Source organism: Narcine bancroftii, chromosome 4 (genome assembly GCF_036971445.1).
Source record: "Narcine bancroftii isolate sNarBan1 chromosome 4, sNarBan1.hap1, whole genome shotgun sequence".
In the NCBI taxonomy this organism is placed as follows: domain Eukaryota; kingdom Metazoa; phylum Chordata; class Chondrichthyes; order Torpediniformes; family Narcinidae; genus Narcine; species Narcine bancroftii.
Genome location: NC_091472.1, coordinates 189,213,343 through 189,231,995, shown reverse-complemented (window position 1 = coordinate 189,231,995; position 18,653 = coordinate 189,213,343). Strand labels below are relative to the sequence as shown.

Below are 18,653 nucleotides of genomic sequence, written 5' to 3'. Positions count from 1 at the left end.
AAGGAGGTTGCTGCCCGCCAAACTGTGAGGCGCCAAGATGCACGGTTTGAGGCGTTATCAGCCCACTGGCGGTGGTCAATGTGGCAGGCACCAAGAGATTTCTTTAGGCAGTCCTTGTACCTTTTCTTTGGTGCACCTCTGTCACGGTGGCCAGTGGAGAGCTCGCCATATAACACGATCTTGGGAAGGCGATGGTCCTCCATTCTGGAGACGTGACTCATCCAGCGCAGCTGGATCTTCAGCAGCGTGGACTCGATGCTGTCGACCTCTGCCATCTCGAGTACTTCAACGTTAGGGGTGTAAGCGCTCCAATGGATGTTGAGGATGGAGCGGAGACAACGCTGGTGGAAGCGTTCTAGGAGCCGTAGGTGGTGCCGGTAGATGACCCGTGATTCGGAGCCGAACAGGAGTGTGGGTATGACAACGGCTCTGTATACGCTTATCTTTGTGAGGTTTTTCAGTTGGTTGTTTTTCCAGACTCTTTTGTGTAGTCTTCCAAAGGCGCTATTTGCCTTGGCGAGTCTGTTGTCTATCTCATTGTCGATCCTTGCATCTGATGAAATGGTGCAGCCGAGATAGGTAAACTGGTTGACCGTTTTGAGTTTTGTGTGCCCGATGGAGATGTGGGGGGGCTGGTAGTCATGGTGGGGAGCTGGCTGATGGAGGACCTCAGTTTTCTTCAGGCTGACTTCCAGGCCAAACATTTTGGCAGTTTCTGCAAAGCAGGACGTCAAGCGCTGAAGAGCTGGCTCTGAATGGGCAACTAAAGCGGCATCATCTGCAAAGAGTAGTTCACGGACAAGTTTCTCTTGTGTCTTGGTGTGAGCTTGCAGGCGCCTCAGATTGAAGAGACTGCCATCCGTGCGGTACCGGATGTAAACAGCGTCTTCATTGTTGGGGTCTTTCATGGCTTGGTTCAGCATCATGCTGAAGAAGATTGAAAAGAGGGTTGGTGCGAGAACACAGCCTTGCTTCACGCCATTGTTAATGGAGAAGGGTTCAGAGAGCTCATTGCTGTATCTGACCTGACCTTGTTGGTTTTCGTGCAGTTGGATAATCATGTTGAGGAACTTTGGGGGACATCCGATGCGCTCTAGTATTTGCCAAAGCCCTTTCCTGCTCACGGTGTCGAAGGCTTTGGTGAGGTCAACAAAGGTGATGTAGAGTCCTTTGTTTTGTTCTCTGCACTTTTCTTGGAGCTGTCTGAGGGCAAAGACCATGTCAGTAGTTCCTCTGTTTGCGCGAAAGCCGCACTGTGATTCTGGGAGAATATTCTCGGCGACACTAGGTATTATTCTATTTAGTAGAATCCTAGCGAAGATTTTGCCTGCAATGGAGAGCAACGTGATTCCCCTGTAGTTTGAGCAGTCTGATTTCTCGCCTTTGTTTTTGTACAGGGTTATGATGGTGGCATCACGAAGATCCTGAGGCAGTTTACCTTGGTCCCAACAAAGCTTGAAAAACTCATGCAGTTTGGCATGCAGAGTTTTGCCGCCAGCCTTCCAGACTTCTGGGGGGATTCCATCCATACCTGCTGCTTTGCCACTTTTCAGTTGTTCGATTGCCTTATATGTCTCATCCAGGGTGGGAACCTCATCCAGCTCTAGCCTTAGGGGCTGTTGAGGGAGCTGGAGCAGGGCGGAATCACTGGCATTATGATGTACATTTTCATTATATATGCACAATGTTATATCTATTACACTTCCCCATCAAAAATCAAACATCTATCTAAATTTTAGAGCACAGCTGTGAGATTGGAAATGTCATGGACAAGACAGCAACACCAGCAATGTAAACTGTAAAATGTAAAATAAGACTAAATATTACAGAAATGAAGATGTTCAATGAAATGTGAACTCAATATTGCACAACTGTCCAGTAACTAACTATTTTTCAACCCATTGTTTCTTTAACAACTTGAAATATACATTTCAGACCTTTGTACAATCAAAGGAAAGGAACAGCCTGGTAACTTGCTTTTCTAGACTATATTAACCATAAGCGATATATTTGGTGATTTCAGAAATTCAGCTTGTTGTCTTCCCATATGTGTGGTTCAGCTACTGGGAATTTTACTGGGCCGTAAGGAAAGATCGAAACAAAATGCTTGTGAAAGAAATTTGTATCTCCATGCTGCAATGAAAAATACATTCTGTATTCTGTGTGGGTGTAGAACTATTTTCATAGTTTATGTAACCTGCTTTTGATAAAACAGATTAGAAATCCAACAAAACACTAACCGAGATTGTTGAAGCAGCTAAGCTTTTACCTTTAAAACCTCAGGTTAGAATCTACTAACTTTCAATGTAGATCTGTGATGACTTCTAGTTTTGTGCCTTTGTTAGGTTACTATTAATGCTGAATCATCATTAAATAACATTTGGTTAGCACAAAATGATTTGTACATGTCAGGGTTCAAAAAGCTTTGACAGAAGAAGCATTGAATGAAGCTTAAATATCAATTAGAACCAATATAGGGAATGGGTGAACACACGGGACAACTTTTCATTTGCGTTTGGAGAAATAAGAAACCAACATATTCAACTATACAAGATTCTAAGGGGCTAACAAGCCCGTCCAGATTTTCCAAGTTTGGAGTATTGTGTGCAGTTCTGGTCTCCAAATTATAGGAAGGATATAAATAAGGTTGAAAGGGTGCAAAGAATACAGAGAAAGATTGAGTAGATTGGGACTTTATTCATTGGAGCATAGAAGGTTGAGAGGGGATTTGATAGAGGTATTTAAAATTATGAAGGGGATAGATAGAGTAAATGTGAATAGGCTCTTTCCCTCGAGGGTAGGGGAGATTGAAACAAGGGGTCAGAAGTTAAGGGTTAGGGGGAAAAACTTTAGGAGTAATATAAGAGGAAGCTTCTTCACTCAGAGAGTGGCGGCTGAGTGGAATGATCTTCCGGAAGAGGTAGTTGCAGCAGGGTCAATTCTGTCATTTAAGAGGAGGTTAGATGAGTACATGGATGTGAGGGGGTTGGAGAGTTATGGGCAAGGTAGTGAGTAGGTGGAACTAGTGGAGTTTCACGTAAATCGGTTTCCGTACTGTAAATTGTTATACGGTTATAGGACACTAACTATCCCATAAATCTTGCAGAGGCTGGGAAGGCAAGGCAAGGGATCCCCAGGGCAGCCACTGGTGTTTAAAAGGAGCATGTAGAGACGTTATCACATAATTCATTCTTCCCACCTTGTCTCCAGAGCCATCAATGCCTGGTCTAGTTCACTTGCCCCATCCAATGCAGGAACAGAACCCTGGGCTTACCTGATGCTAGTCCCAGACCAGCAATGCAAGAACCAAAGTCAGCTGACCCAGGGACCAGACTGGATTAGACTGAGCATAACAATGGAAAATCAGAGCCAGCAACTAGGATGGTCTGGTAGCTTGGAACACAAAAAACCTGAGTAGGAGAGAACATGTCAGGTGGATTCTCCACTACAAGATGACCCCATTGCTCTCCAGTCCAAATCCATTGCCAGCTTCAGAATCAGGAGTACCACAACTGCTATCCACAAGATGTCATAACACAGGTAAAACACTTCAGGTGCAAGTGTGTTGCTAGACAACTGGGATACCATACGGCTACGGCAATATTTACTGGTGGGCACAGGTGTGTGACTATCACATGACCATTGACCTAATGGACATGGGACCTTTGTTGCACAATGATATAATTTAGGGATCAGTCTCTTGCCTGCATCTATGCCAATTGCAAAGAGCTCTTTTAAATATGGTGCAAACAAATCTGGCAAAGATTCTCTGACTTGCTTGTTCTGCCAAGATCTCTGTCATAGGTATAAGTAAAAGGGATGTTTATAAGAACATAAGAAATAAGAGTAGGAGTAGGCCGTTCGGCCCACTGAGCCTGCTTTGCCATTCAATGAGATAATGGCTGATCTGATGATTGGCTCATCTCCACCTACCTGCCTTTTCCCCATATCCCTTAATTTCCCTACTATGTATAAATCTATCCAATCTTATCTTAAGTATATTTACTGATGTAGCCTCCACTGCTGGAATTTAGGAACATAAAGGCTATGCTGAAACTGTACAAGGTACTGGTAAGGCCATATCTGGAGTACCTCACGCAGTTCTGCTCTCTTTATTTGAGGAACGATGTACTGGCTTTGGAAGTGGTGCAGTCAAGGTTCACCAGATGAGGAGGCTGGCCCATGAGAAGAGATTGAGTCATCTGGGTCTGTACTTACTGGAATTTAGAAGAATGAGAGGGGATCTAATAGAAACATAGAATTATGATGTAGATCTGAAGGATTCCCAAATAAAGCAGTTGAAATATGTGTGTGTGTGTGTGTGTGTGTTTTTTTAAATAGAGGATGAACAAAATGTGCCTACCTTAGGGGAGTGCGAAATAATTATCGTCTGATGGGCAGTTTAACAAGGAAAAGTAGGACCGACTAAATTTGTATCTGGTACCATTGAGAAGAGTGAGAGGCGACTTGACTGAAACATCCACGATTACGAGGGGCCTTGACAGGCTGGATGCTGAGAATATATTTCCTCCTATGAGAGAATTTAAAACTATTTAAACATAAGGGATTGCTCACATGACATTTAAGTTCATCTTTTTCTCTCCCAGAGCATTGTGAGTATTCAGAAAATGAGAAACGCAGAAATTTTGAACATTTTTAAGTCAACAATTCATTCCCAGCAATGAGCATGTCTTACACAGTCACAAGGAGAATAAAATTCCACACTTTCAGAACCAGAGGCTCCAATCTAACCCAAATTGCTGGAACTGTGCTACTTGTAGTGCCACTGTGCCATCCAGATCTCATGTACGTCACATTAAATTATACTGACTTCCAAAGGAGCATTCACCTCTTATCTGAATGATCTTTGAATCTAAAATAGCAACCTCAGAACACATTTTCAGGTTATCAGAAAAGTTAGGAAAGTTAAAATCAGAAACAAAACTGACCAATATTTTCATGCATGTTCTGTGAAACACCAAAGTCAATCCTATGAAGAACTACAAATTCAATTCAGACTGATAGAAAATAAAAAAATAAATACAATTAAGATTTCATATCTCCCATGTTTACTAATCTCTCATAAACAATGTGCCTCTACTGAAGCATTAGGGCAGATTCTGTTATAATTAGCTCCTGACTATTCCAATTTTTTTAATTATCTAAGTGATCTAAAGAGAAAAATACCTTTCTGCCTTCTTTTTCTCCAAGGCAAAGCCTTTTCAACAACAAAAAAACCTGGAAGCTCAACCCTCACATGTCACATTAATTCATACCATTATCATCAAATCCAAATCCAGAGATTTGCCATTGGTTGAAATTCAGCACATTTACCACTATGGTTCAATCCCTGGTCGGGAAAGCTGTCCTTTTCAACCTATTTAGATACACATTAGTCAATATCACTGTAGAATGCAATAAATGCTCGACCTTAACATTTATCCCAGCTTCTGTCTGTTCCTATAACCAAAGTCTCTTGTCCATGTGTCATCCCCGGAAAGAAATTCATTTCATCACCCTCCACTTGCCCATCTTTCTTAGATGTGGGAACCAGAAAAGTAAAATGAAGGCCTAGCCTATCCAGTATAATTCAAAGATTTTTAAAATTGCCTCGACCTCCTTTCACAGACAATGTTCTAATACGACTTATTAAAAGCAAACCCCTCCGTTCTTACAGTAGTTCTGACAGAAGAGTTAAAATTGTTACTCATTAATTTGTACTGTCACAGTTCATTCATTTCAAAATAAACTATATACTTTTCCACTCCAAACCTTTATTTATTTGCCAATATTCTACGTCCTGAAATCTGTTGCTAACCTCCTCGCTCTTTACTGCATTTGAGTTTGCTGGCCTGTTACAAACATTAAGAAGAGAGTCTCATCACATAAATATATATGAAAAAGAAACACTTGGCAGAGATCTCCGACTTTAGCTGTTTAATTCAAACAACCAACCAGTGATGATTTAAAATACAGCCTGAGAATGTTTATCATTTTTTATATTAAAAAACTGTCAGAATTTCAATCAAATTAAAAAGAATGATATAAAATCACTTCCTGATTTACATTTTTTGACACCCAACAAACAAAATCGATTCATGCAATGCCACAGTGTAGAGTTACCTTTATAGCCAGCCCCAATGCCTCTCCACAAACTACACCTTCCCCTGCTTGCAAGGGAGTGTGGGCTCCAACTTCATTGCAGCTGCCATCTTGTGTTGGGCACCAGAAGGCAGAGATCTGAATGAAGGCATCAGACCTCGCTTACCCTTAAGAGCAGGCAGAAAAACAATTCAGGGGCGGGGGGGGGGGAGGGTGGGGAGGGAAGGGGCTGGTTCCAATGAGGTCTCAGTCGCTGGCTCAACCTTCGCAGCCAATGATTGGCGGGAGTGAAATGTCATCATCTAGTGCACAGAGGAGAGAAAAAAAGAGCCCCCTCCCGTTCCCCCCCCCTCCCCCAGATTGAAGTTACCAAAGCAATTTAGCAGATTCGACATGAATTCGTGGTTTCAGTAAGATTAAACGATCAATTAATTAGCACGAAAAGATCCAGTGCTTCCCACAATAATTTCCTCCCGACTGCCATGCTCTTCCCCACCACCTCTCCCCGCAGTCACTCTATTTTGTCATAAATACACAACGATCAAATGTAACTTTTTTTTTGCACCGCTCTAATGCCCCCCCACGCAGATTTAATGCAAAGATAAAATAGGCTGCAGAATAAACTTTTTTTTCCTCCCTCCCCCCCCCCACCCCTGATTACGTGGATTTTTCTTTAAAGTGACCCTGACTGAAAAGGCCTGTGTACAACCCACACCAAAGCACATTCATCGGTCTAACTTACTTCGATATCGGGCCGATTTCCTTCTGATATGAGAACTGCAATGGGAGGTTTGTGTGTTGCATTGGATGGGGGCGAAAATATTTTTTTTTTAAATCCACCCCCCCCCTCTCTCTCTCTCTCCTCCTCCCCTCCACTACCAGGTTCTGGAACCGTTTATATGCAAAACACTTTTATGTCCTTCCTACCATCATCTCTGCATGCTGCTTACCACAAACTGGCAGAGGCGGCAATAGTGAGACTCTGGATTGGGAGGAGGAGGAGGAGGAGGAGGAGGAAGGAGGGTGGGGGAGGGGACCATTGGTGTCTTGTGCAGCGAACCGATTGCAATCTGGGTCAGAGTTTGAATCGATCGCGCTGCCGCTGGGCGGTGCGGCACTCGGAACAGAGCGGCAGCCGGCCTGATTGACAGGCGAGGTCTGGCTCGCTTCACTGCAGACTCCGACACCAGAGCTGGGACTTGCTCCCTCTTCAATTAAGAGCTGAGTTCAACCCCCTCTAACTCTGCACTGCCTGTGTGTTCCCCCCCCTGCCCCCCCCGTTTGCTGAGCGGGGGTGTTTATGGAACAGGAGTTGCATTTTGCAAGAGAAAAATGAACTTTATCTCTTGCAATTCGAAGAGATTTGGGCCTTGAGGGAAGGGAGGGGAGGGGGGAAGGCAAACCTCACCTGAGAGGCTTTTTCACTCTCGACGCTGGAACTACTTTTTTCCCTGCTGTGCTGGTTGTGGGGGGAATCCTCGGACTGAATTTGGAGGGTGTTTTTTGGGGGGGTTGACAAAATATGAGTTTGAACGAGCATTCAATACAAGCTTTGTCCTGGAGGAAGCTATATCTCAGCAGAGCAAAGCTCAAAGCCTCCAGCAGGACGTCAGCTTTACTGTCTGGTTTCGCCATGGTAAGTTTGTACAGCTGCAAGAGCCCATTAGGCATTCACTTGCGTTATTTGTGAGTTTACTCTCATCCGTTTCTCTCCCCCCTTTTTTTTAATTTTGTAAACCGGCTTTTTTTTAAAAAATGAGGTACAAAGCCATCGTTTATTTTGCGAGCCTGTTTTGCAGATTGCCTAGTTATAAATAGCGTCAGGCAAACATTATCAAATGTTGCAAAATTAACGTGACCGCGCTTCATTTGCGACGAGTTTTCAAGCCAGTGGATGATTTCCGCACAGAGGGGGGTGGGGTTTAAAAGATAGTTCACTCTTCCTATGGTCGGACACTGGGTTGGCGGGGACCGAATTTTGGGGATCGTCCACACTTTGCCACCTTTCCCATTGTCTTTTGCCTGCAGAAAAGAAAGAGAAGAGGAGCGGGGAAGCGGGGAGAGAGGGGGAGGCGGGGAGAGAGGGGGAGCGGGGAGAGAGGGGGAGCGGGGAGAGAGGGGGAGCGGGGAGAGAGGGGGAGCGGGGAGAGAGGGGGAGCGGGGGAGAGGAGGGGGAGCGGGGAGAGAGGGGGAGCGGGGAGAGAGGGGAGCGGGGAGAGCGGGGAGAGAGGGGGAGCGGGGAGAGAGGGGGAGCGGGGAGAGAGGGGGAGCGGGGGAGAGAGGGGGAGCGGGGAGAGAGGGGGAGCGGGGAGAGAGGGGGAGCGGGGAGAGAGGGGGAGCGGGGGGGAGCGGGGGGAGCGGGGGAGAGCGGGGAGAGCGGGAGAGCGGGGGAGCGGGGAGAGCGGGGGAGCGGGGAGAGCGGGGGAGAGAGAGGGGGAGAGCGGAGAGAGCGGGGGGGACACCCCTGCAGTAATGCAGCAGATTTCCACGTGTTTCCATGGCCCTTTTTAAACGTCCCGTACCATTCCGACCCCAGGAACTCGATCTTTTGGTAAATTTTCTGTTGGACGGCTGAAGGGAAAAGCCTCGATTTCACCTTTAAAATTGTAGATTTGATTGAATGTCAGCTTTTAAAAAATCTACGCAAGGGAGTCGAGTTTTCCCAGAAAGTTTTAGCCAGCTTCTTCACTGAATGTAGTCATTTTAATTTTTTAATGGTTATTTGCATTAAATTCTTTCCAAGACCGCTCGTCCCGTGTTTCAATGACTAGCCCCTCGAAATGGTATCGACACCTTGAGCAGCTGCGCAAAATATTTGTTCCATTAGCATCTGAGCTTAACGTCCTCCCTTCGGCTGCCTTGTGTCACGTTCCCATACAGAGCTCAAGTCTTTTGATACAAATGACCCTATCTCATAAACAAGCTTGTCGATTGAGCTTTGGGATTGTCAGACTCGTTTAAAGGGGATCATTCAATGCAAGGAAAATTAATAGTTGGCCGCCTCCTTCTTATCAAATGTTTTTGAATGTTTAGAATGAATATTTAAGTGTACAATTAATAGAAGGTACATTTCTGGGGAGAGATTTAGAGCTAACGTTTTAGGTCAGCGATCTCGCAATAAAACTTCGCTTTGACTTGAAGCACTGTTTTCCAGTGCCACATTGTTAGTTCCTTTTGTTTCGGATGTGAGACACCTTCAGTATTTTGTACTAAATATGTATTTTGTTTTGACTGGGAGGGCCCTTTCATGAATTTGAGTCAAGAATTGGATCTGGCAGCTCATTGGAAATATTAGGAGTATCCTTCTATCCCCTCCAGCCTTGGGAATTGGTTGCTGCATGTCACTGAAGATGTAATCGTGCTCAGCGTTAAGGAGTTTTTCTGGCTTTACTTTAGTTTGTAATTTTTTGGATACTTTTTTTAATAACATGAAACCTAATTCAACTTTGATTACAATATTGACTGGTTTTTTTTAAAATGTAATGATAGATTCCCACTCCGGAATTGCCTTCCTTCATGAGGAATATATTTGTGCATATCAATGATCCTAACTTTTTTCGTAGCCAGTACAATGCCTTAGAAGTGTGTTGATTGTGTGCATTGGAGGAAATGAGGAACATAACAAGGTTCCAATAATAATGAGATGGTAAACAAAAAAAAAAGTTTTTAAAATAAAAATCAGGTAGCTGAATTATTTTTTAAAAAGGCTGGAAATACTTCAATTTGGGTTGCATATGTAGAAAGAGAGTTAATATTTAGGATGGAGCTTTTAATTGTTAAAGATGTACTGACCAGGAGACGAGGGAAATCTTGGCATCCACTGAAGGACCAGATGGGCATTAATTTAATGTGTTGCCCAATAGTACAGATGCCCCTCTCTTGTATTTTTGTATTTTGAGTCTTGTACAGGAACTTGAACCTGTGATCTTCTGAATTAGATGAGAGCTACCAACTAAACAATGGCTAACATTTATTTTGTGCTGCTTAACCATTTTAGATTGGCACATAGATGTCAGAAAAATAGAGGTTTGTGAGTGACAAGTAGGGAAGGGCTTGATTGTTGGTTTACATAGGACGATGCAGCAAGGAACTGCTATCCTGTAATGTTTTATGTTTGCACCATCTTATGATAAAAGCTTACGGGTAAAAGGTATCCAATTAACCTGCCTCTCATGGTGTCCACCCCCCCCCCCCCCCCTTGAATATTCCAAGTTTGAATTACTTCACAGGACAGAAATAACCTATCTTTTCCATAGCCCCTTTTCCACTGGCATCCCAGTTCATTGGTTGTGCAATGTCCCAGGCTAGGAAGCCCTTTGTGCTGTTTCTACTGGGCCACCCTTAACTGGGAAACTAATTGCTTTTCCACTGCACACAATCCCCGGGGATCAGAGTGTGCTACCTTCAACTGGAAACAGGTGACTTTCTGCTGGTTTTATCAGCATACCAGCATCAGCTGGGAACATGAGTAGGGGTAGAGGCAGTTAATCCCTGATGTGAAATGACGTCATTTGATGCCGGCGTTCCAGCAATGTTCTTTTTCCACTGGACCCTGTCCCAGTAAATTCCCAGTTAATTCTTGGGACATGGTGGCAGTGCAAAAGGGGTTATTGTGGTTTTTTTTCCTTTATTCCTGCACCCTTTAGATTATCCACACAGCCATTCTCAATGAGGAAAGTACCCCTATTGATTATTCGGATATCCAAAATAGCAATGTGGCCTCCCTTTACCTGCACCAGTAGTTCTTTGGCAGATGATCCTGTGTTCCCTCTTTCTGCTTTCTGTGCTTTGATCATCTTGCACATGCAAGTGAGGTTTCCATTAACAAGCATTCCAATGATATTGGCTCAGTTTCTCCACTACTTCTGTAGACTTTTAATTATCTTGTTGTCAGGCTTCCTTCTGGAATAGAAAACGTTTCCTTTGGATGCCTTTTCTGAAGAGCATGCATCATATCCTGCTCTCTTATTTGGTTCAATAGAGGGTGGGGTGGACAGAAAACATCCTTTTGGCTGACTGGTGGAATTACTTTTTCTCTCCAGGCCCCCTCTGCTGGTAGAAAGTCAAATGCTACCAATGTTCAATTATGTCTCTTAATTTCAATACATTTCAAATGTCCATAATAGTTTTGACTCTTATTTACACCAGTGGTTTTCAAACTTTTTCTTTCCACTCACATAAACCACCTTAAGTAATCTCTATAGCATAAGTACTCTGTGATTAGTAAGGGATTACATAAAAGAAAAAGTTTGAAAACAACTGATTTACACTTGTTTTTGTTGAATTTGAATCATTCAATCTATGATTTTGGGCTTGTGTTCAAAAAGAAACCTATTTTGTTCTGCTGATAACATTCTGAGATGATTGAAGGCAAACAAATGGTATTTTATGGATAATTCAGACTATTTAAAAACATTGTAGTAACCTTGGGGAAGGAAATAGTAGCAAGTTAATCTTTTAAGCATCGTCTTGGTTTTTTTTAAAAGATAAGCTTACTGTGCTAATTTATGAAATTTATTTGGATTTGCTTTTAATCAAAAATGACTCTAACCTTGCTGACCATTTAAAGCTAAATATTAGTTAAAATTACAAGAATGGTCTCTGGTAAATAAGGAAGTTCCGATTTTTATTCTAATGAAGATTTTATGATGGAAGTTCTTCAAAAGAATCTTCATTTCTGCAGCATTAGTCTGGTTCAAAACTTTTGCAATTGGAATCAAGTCTAGGATAGTGAAATATAACCTCTCTGTTTGAAAAGAGGACAGGGTGAGGGAAATAGATATTGGGAATTGTACTAACAGCAAGGATCCATTAGTTGAGGACCTGCTTCAAAGGCAAATGCGTGCTTTGAGAAGGAGAATCGTGAATGCATGATATTTGTGCTGGACTGGAACTTTGGGGTTGCAGGACTTGAGTGCATGTATCTCCATTACACGTGTGTAATAGTTATGTGGACTTAATTTGTAATGTTCCATTTCCTTATTTGATTAAGATGGAATTTTGACTCATTTGGCAGAACCAAATGAACAGCAATCAATTACTGGTGAGGAAAGTACTTGCAGAGAGTGTCTGGTGTGGAAAGAATGAAATTTATAGGGAAAGTGCAAGTCAAACAATTTGAATTGAAAATCCTATATTTTTTTTAAAAAAAACAAGATTCCAGGTACAAGAAAGAGAACCTGGAAGGGAAATTCTGTTAGGGATGGGTAGCAGGTATGGGAACAGTTTCCTGGTGGGGGAAATATGAGGGGCACAAAATTGGTGAGTAGGGAGTTGAGGAAAGAAGTAGGTGACGCAGCAAATGTTAGATAATGGCGTGTGAGGTACGGCGCTTTAATCGTAACAGCAATTTTTAAATAAAAGTACAACAGTGCTACAATACTTAATGTAGAATGGAAAATAGTGCATAGGAACAGATTATTCTTTGGTACCATTCAATTGGGATTATTTCCATTTGAGCTGAATTGTGGTTAACCAATTTCTTTAAACTCCAGCTGTCTTTACTTCACAAAGGTCATTATCTATAATCCTTTGTGACGTGGTTGTGAGAAAGCCATTTCCCTTTTTCCTAAAAATATAAATGAACTGAACAGTAAATTGGAAGTAATAAGCCACAAACCAAGGTGTTGCCATCCTTTATTGAGAAAGTGTGCTTCGTGTGCCACCAGTGTATTTGAAATGTAAAAGTTTTGGTTTTCTCATCACTGTTGTGTTACCACATACCCAAGGAAATGTTATGACCAGTATGTTCTTTTTTTTAAAAAAAAAACACAAAATCGTCTTTAATATTGGGTATTTGTGCATTTTGTGTTTCTCACTTCAAAAATTCTTCAGAAATAGCAACTGGTTCTTGTGATCCAGGTTTTAGGAAATCTGAAATTAAATATTGTGCTCATATTCCTCCACACATGGTATACAGCAATCCGTTATTAAAGCCATTTGGGAATTGACCCTTGCAGAATTCACCAATCATGAGCTAGAAGTTTGAGATATGGAATAGAATTTGCAATCACAGAACATGCATGAGGGTGGGGAAGTAATAAAAACTTTTTATCCTGCATTTCTTGAGATATGGGCAGATGATGCAGCTTTTATGTTAATGGAACCTCGTGTTACAGTCCATTTTCTAGAAATGCAGCTCTCCAAAACATGGTCACCAGCATTTTGACTTGCGCAAGGTCAGTTGGGCTTTTGACCTTGCACTGTGCTGCATTCCCCAGACATTGGGATGTTTGAGCATCTTGCCCTTCACTTCCTCCTCGACATTTACTACAATTTTGTTCAGTCATTTGTTCACACATCTTGTGTAGTTCACTGTGGGATACACACAATTTCCATTTCCTTATTTTTTTTTCTCTTTTTTCCAATCTTTTCATTATTATTATAATTTATAAACACATACAGTTCAAAGAGATATGAAAAATACATAGTAAATAATGAATTAATACAGAGATATTAAACAATAATATTGCAGAATAAAAATATATCATAAAAAAATTTTAGATCAGTTTAGAGTATGAACTATCTCTAAAAAAAAGATATAATTAATAAAAATATATAAAAAAAGAGAGGAAAAAAACCCCAAAAAGGAAGAAAAAACAAATCTGAATTAAAAACTTTTTTAAAAAAAAACCTACCGATATAGCTAAACCACGCCGATCACTCCGATCTCATCTAACAGCCCAATTATCATACATAATCATAAAAAGAAAACAGAGCCAGATCAACTCACCACAAATGAAAATATTGAATAAATGGTCGCCAGGTTAACTCAAACTTAGAAGGGGATTCATAGACAGATTTCTAATTTTCTCCTTATTCTTGTCTAGCCTTGCTTCCCTTTGTAAGATTATACTTCCCTTAGCATCTCCCGACACCTTTGATTTAAATTTAGGCACACAATACGGTAACAGGCCATTTCACCCCTTGAGTCGTGCTGCCAATGGTGTAGGGGAAAAACCGATGCCCCTGGAGAAAACCCCACGCAGACATAGGGCGAACGAACAAATTCATTTCAGACCGCACAGGATTTGAACCCTGGCCCCTTTCACTGGTGCTCTAAAGAAGTTGTGCAAACCGCTACGCCAATCGGTCCACCATATTCCTTATTGATTTCCCCCCGCCCAAGCTTTAGAATTTTCTCCATTTGCTAGCTTTTATAAACATATACTGTAGTATCTTAATCATTACACCTTCCACAGTGAGCACACTGTGGTTGTGATTAGTACCAGCTACAAATGCATTGGCTTGTTACAGTGCTGTGTGTCTAAATTTAAAAAAAAAATTACTTCTGAGATTAATTCTGTCACCACCTGCCAAACCCTTAGCCTACAGCAAGAGAACAGGGACACATTACCAGAGGGTTATCTCCAACAGCCCATGCCAAAATCTCATGCTACTCTTGACTTGCAAAAAGAACTTAATTTGGTATAAATCCAGGAGCGCACTAGCTAACAGCACTGGGATTATCTTCAAAATGATTAGTGGTTCATAAAGAAACCTCATCGTAGTCTTCTTGAGGCCAATTAGGAATGAGCAATAATCTAGAAAATAAATTAATAATTAACCTGCTGGGAATGAAATGGGAATACAAAATGAAGTCTCCTGAAGCCATAACCATATAACCGTTTACAGCACGGAAACAAGCCATGTCGGCCCTTCCAAGTCCGTGCCAGTTCACTTGAACAACTCCACTAGCTCCTCCGCAAACTCCTGAGGAAGTAGAGGCTTTCTTTATGATGCCATTGTGTGTGTGTGAACCTACATTTGCTCATCCTCTCCACCTCTCTGTTCAGAAATTTGATGGCGGCAAGCATTAATTTTTTTTTGTTTACTGGCACAACTACGTTTGACAAGAAGCTGTTACATCTTTACATTTGATGTTTGCTTTTATTGGAAAGGTAGTTGTGTCAACTGATTAAAAAATGAGTTAATGTTAAACTTGCAACTGAAAGAAATCGTCTTAAACTAATTAAGACTACACAAACATTTTCAATCACTGGATTAATTTAAGTAAACAACTATTCCTCGGTCATTTGGGTTGATGGTTTAACCTGTCCCTTGCCATCAGATGTTATAGCTGTGATCTCCACCTGCTTATCTTGGTAAAACAGTTGATTTTTCATGCTATTAGTTTGACCATGTTTTGCTTCCATGGCTTTCACAAGTCAAGAAATAGTTTGGTTCAAGGAAAATTATACTCAAAATGAATCCAGTTTAATGATGAAACACTGAAGTTCAAGCAATATTGGTTCCATAACTTTGAAGTATAGTTCCTGCTTAAATGTATGGAAATGCAGCCCAGATCTTGCATAGGTGGTTGTGACAATAGGCGTTTTCATAGGCGAGCAGTGACCCTCCCTTGTCCCGGAGAAATTCCCAGGAATTTAGGACCACCAAGGCCTTTCACACTGTGTTCCAAATTCCTGGGAATTTGCCCACCCGGCAATTTAGAGGGAGTCCTGCCCCGATCAATGATGTGTTATGCACTCCATCGCTCGCCCACCCGCTCCCTCTCCTGCCAGCTTGCTCCTTTTTCCCTCCCCCTCAACCAGCCGGTTATCAGTCGCTAGCCCATGCCCACCCCCTGCTCGCCATGGCCCACTCTACATGCCTCAGGGCCGCTTTGGCATGTTGCAATGGTGGCACAATGCGGGATGAATGGCCGACTTCGTTTCCCATAATCCCTCATGCAGCTGGAACCACTCTAGGAAATGCAGCTTTGTGAGGATGGCCATTCATCCCACATTGTGATGAGGTTGTGACATGCCAAAGTGGCCCACTGTTTCAGGTGGTAGGAATCTTCATATTAATTGCCTACATGATGCAGCATACAAGTGCAGACATCACAAGGCTTTTGCTGCATGGCCATTTGCCTTTTCACATTGTAGGGAGAGGGTGGTCCAGGAAAATTTCCTGGGGCTGCGGCCCTAGGGCCGACCTTTTCACACTGCAAGTTCCCGGGGAAAATTTCCCGAGAATCTTCATTTTACGCTGGGGTGTGAAAAGGCCTAATTAGTTAATGACCACATAATCTGTTTTAGTGGCAAATCTCTTGCTAATGTATAGAAAGACGAGTGCTGTATATGTAAGTAAAAAACAGGTTAGCCAAAAACAGATTAGCAGAATGGCCTTAAACTGAAGAACCATCTTGTGTTTGAGGAGAATTTTTATCCAAGAATAAATTATCTTGTCGGGTATTTCAAAAATGACCTCCTCTCTGGATTTATTGTGTTTGTGTTTTTAGTGCATTTGTGTTATAATAGGAAAGTAACAGTTGGGGGAGGGGGAGTTAACATCAAATTAGCTTTGTCTTCCAGTAGTAGCCCTTGAGAGTCTTATGCGTGACATGGGATGCAATGTATCAGTCTTTTCACACAGCAAATCCAATATGTCCCTTTTTTCATTGCCTAGTGTTTTCCTCATTAGCATCTATTATTTACTCTTTCTAAATTTGCCATAATTTTGAAGACTATCCTTCCAAATCAAGAGAACTGTTTTGGAGTGTTTACAGTTGGATGGACTTTAATGCCCTTTGAACTCAATTGGTTTACCACTTGCTATTGCAGAATCAAGGGTGAAAACAATATTTAAAACTCCAGAAGGAAACAAATAGTAAAAAGATGTGCAAGAGGAATAAAGGACTATACCATTCCCAGAGCAATACTGAAAGTGGAGATGTTTTGTCAATGTGTCAGATGGAAGAATGGCTGCATACAGTAAAACCCCTTTTATCTGGAATTCAAGCAACCGGCAGGAAAAAAATCGCAAAAATAAAAAGGTTTTAAAAATCGGTTTAAAATTGGCGTGGCTCGCCAATCCATGCAACATGCAATCTTGAGTAACCTTAAAAATCACTTATCCAACACCTCCCATTCCCCACAAGTGCTGGATACCAGGAGTTTTACTGTACCTTTCTCAAATGTGGATACAAAAGATCCAAAACAGGTTTGAGCTGTTATTTCAAGCGGCTATTGACTGGGGAAGGAAAGAGATTTTTCATTACATAAAGTAATTGTTATAAATTCTCTATTTTTCTTTTCAGGTAGCCATGGTGGAGGTACAGCTTGAACCAAGACACGATTACCCTCCAGGTCTTCTGATCGCGTTTAGTGCCTGCACAACTGTGCTGGTGGCAGTGCACCTTTTTGCTCTCATGATCAGCACTTGTATTCTTCCAAACATTGAAGCTGTTAGCAATGTTCACAATCTCAATTCTGTCCATGAGTCACCCCATGAGCGTATGCATAGACACATTGAACTTGCGTGGGCCTTCTCCACAGTTATTGGGACCTTCCTTTTTCTTGCAGAGGTTGTACTATTATGTTGGGTTAAGTTTCTTCCATTACGGAAGAGTCCTGTGGAAATGAATACTGAAACGAATGCCACATCAATATCACCTGGAGTAGCAGCAGCTATTACATCCACAACAATTATGGTGCCCTTCGGAATAATTTTTATCATTTTTGCTGTTCACTTCTATCGGTCATTGGTGAGTCACAAAACTGAGCGAGTCGAAAGAGAATTGGATGTACTGGTACAACTGCAGGATCAGCTGGACAGAGGAGACACAATGCACTCTACTGGTTCTCATTTTGGATAAGATTAGACGTAAGCTGATGGAGGAATTGCCTCATGATTAGTTTACAGCACTTGGTGCATGATATGACTGTTGTGCAATCTACAGGAGCTACCTAATCTTCAATACTGTTATTGGATACATTGGGACAATAACCAGCAGAGAAACCTTTTTCCTCATCGTTTTTAAGTTCAAATTAAGATGACAACGTGCATGTATTTACTTAGGATTTGTACAGAATTTTAATTGGATTGTTTAAACTTTCATTATTAAAAAGATGTGGTGTATGTGTGTTACGCAGGTGTGTCTTAATGACAAAATAAGGTGGTTTAATGTAATCCACGTGCTTCTTCCTCCATTTATTTGTGGACATACAAAGCTGATGTTCAAGCAGTAGCTGTTCACATATTAATTGACGATGAACTGTGAGCGAAATTGCATTTGTGGTCAGAGACCCAGAATATTGCCAATGTTTTGTGAGTAAGTTTCTAATGACTGTCCAACACTGGTTAAACACTTGCTACTTCCCTTCTCCAAACATTGATTGTTGCCGTCACCTATTCCTCTCCCTGTTCTGTGCGCACAGCACTTTTATCTGCCTTCCCTTTTGGTACACTGCACATTAAATCAAACGGCAATATTTCATCTTGCTCCTGCCCCCTTCATTACTAATTACCTTTAATCTGTGCCTCAGATTACCTGTGGGTGAAAGTTACATTCTGGAAAGAATATTAATAAAACACAATTTTGATTGTCTTCTAATATCAGTCAATTAGTGTTCCTGCTTTTCACATATTTGGCATTGCTTACCTGTCTCGTGATTTATTTCTAATTCAAGGCTGTTGGGAGAAATGAGATGGGAAATCCAGTCTGATAAAAGACTAGGATTGTACATAAAGGGTGGTAGGTGAGTGGAATGGGCGGCCAGGAAGTGGGAAGGCCAGATACAATTGCAAAGTATGTTAAAGATATT

General features: G+C 41.8%; 2 protein-coding genes across 5 annotated transcripts in view; one reads left to right on the top strand and one right to left on the bottom strand.

The window, feature by feature from the left end:
- Window positions 1–6,921, bottom strand: part of kdm2bb (lysine (K)-specific demethylase 2Bb) — a 219,544-nt gene extending 212,623 nt beyond the window's left edge. The window contains exon 1 of one of the 3 annotated variants that reach the window (XM_069933299.1): window positions 6,845–6,921. The gene's annotated coding sequence lies outside the window, so the exon portion shown is untranslated. Of the gene's footprint in view, window positions 1–6,123; window positions 6,505–6,844 lie in introns of those variants that run through there. The other 2 variants (XM_069933300.1, XM_069933301.1) reach the window with 2 other exon arrangements.
- Window positions 6,922–7,159: 238 nt separating this feature from the next.
- On the top strand, window positions 7,160–18,442 carry LOC138761348 (calcium release-activated calcium channel protein 1-like). Of its 2 annotated transcripts, none has more exons than XM_069933294.1 (2): window positions 7,160–7,738; window positions 17,147–18,442. In XM_069933294.1, exons 1-2 carry the CDS (start codon window positions 7,625–7,627, stop codon window positions 17,702–17,704), a joined length of 672 nt encoding a protein of 223 aa, XP_069789395.1. In that variant the 5' UTR covers window positions 7,160–7,624; the 3' UTR covers window positions 17,705–18,442. The 2 variants fall into 2 exon arrangements, with proteins under 2 accessions (XP_069789395.1, XP_069789394.1); XM_069933293.1 differs by lacking the exon at window positions 7,160–7,738 and adding an exon at window positions 16,628–17,049.
- The last annotated feature ends 211 nt before the right edge of the window (window positions 18,443–18,653 follow it).

What these genes read in the sequence shown, in the direction of transcription:
- LOC138761348 (XM_069933293.1), top strand. Translation starts at nt 16,924, where the DNA reads ATGCAACATGCAATCTTGAGTAACCTTAAAAATCACTTATCCAACACC. An exon ending in ATACAAAAGATCCAAAACAG is followed by an intron (nt 17,050 to 17,146) that starts GTTTGAGCTGTT and finishes TTTTCTTTTCAG; the next exon opens with GTAGCCATGGTGGAGGTACA.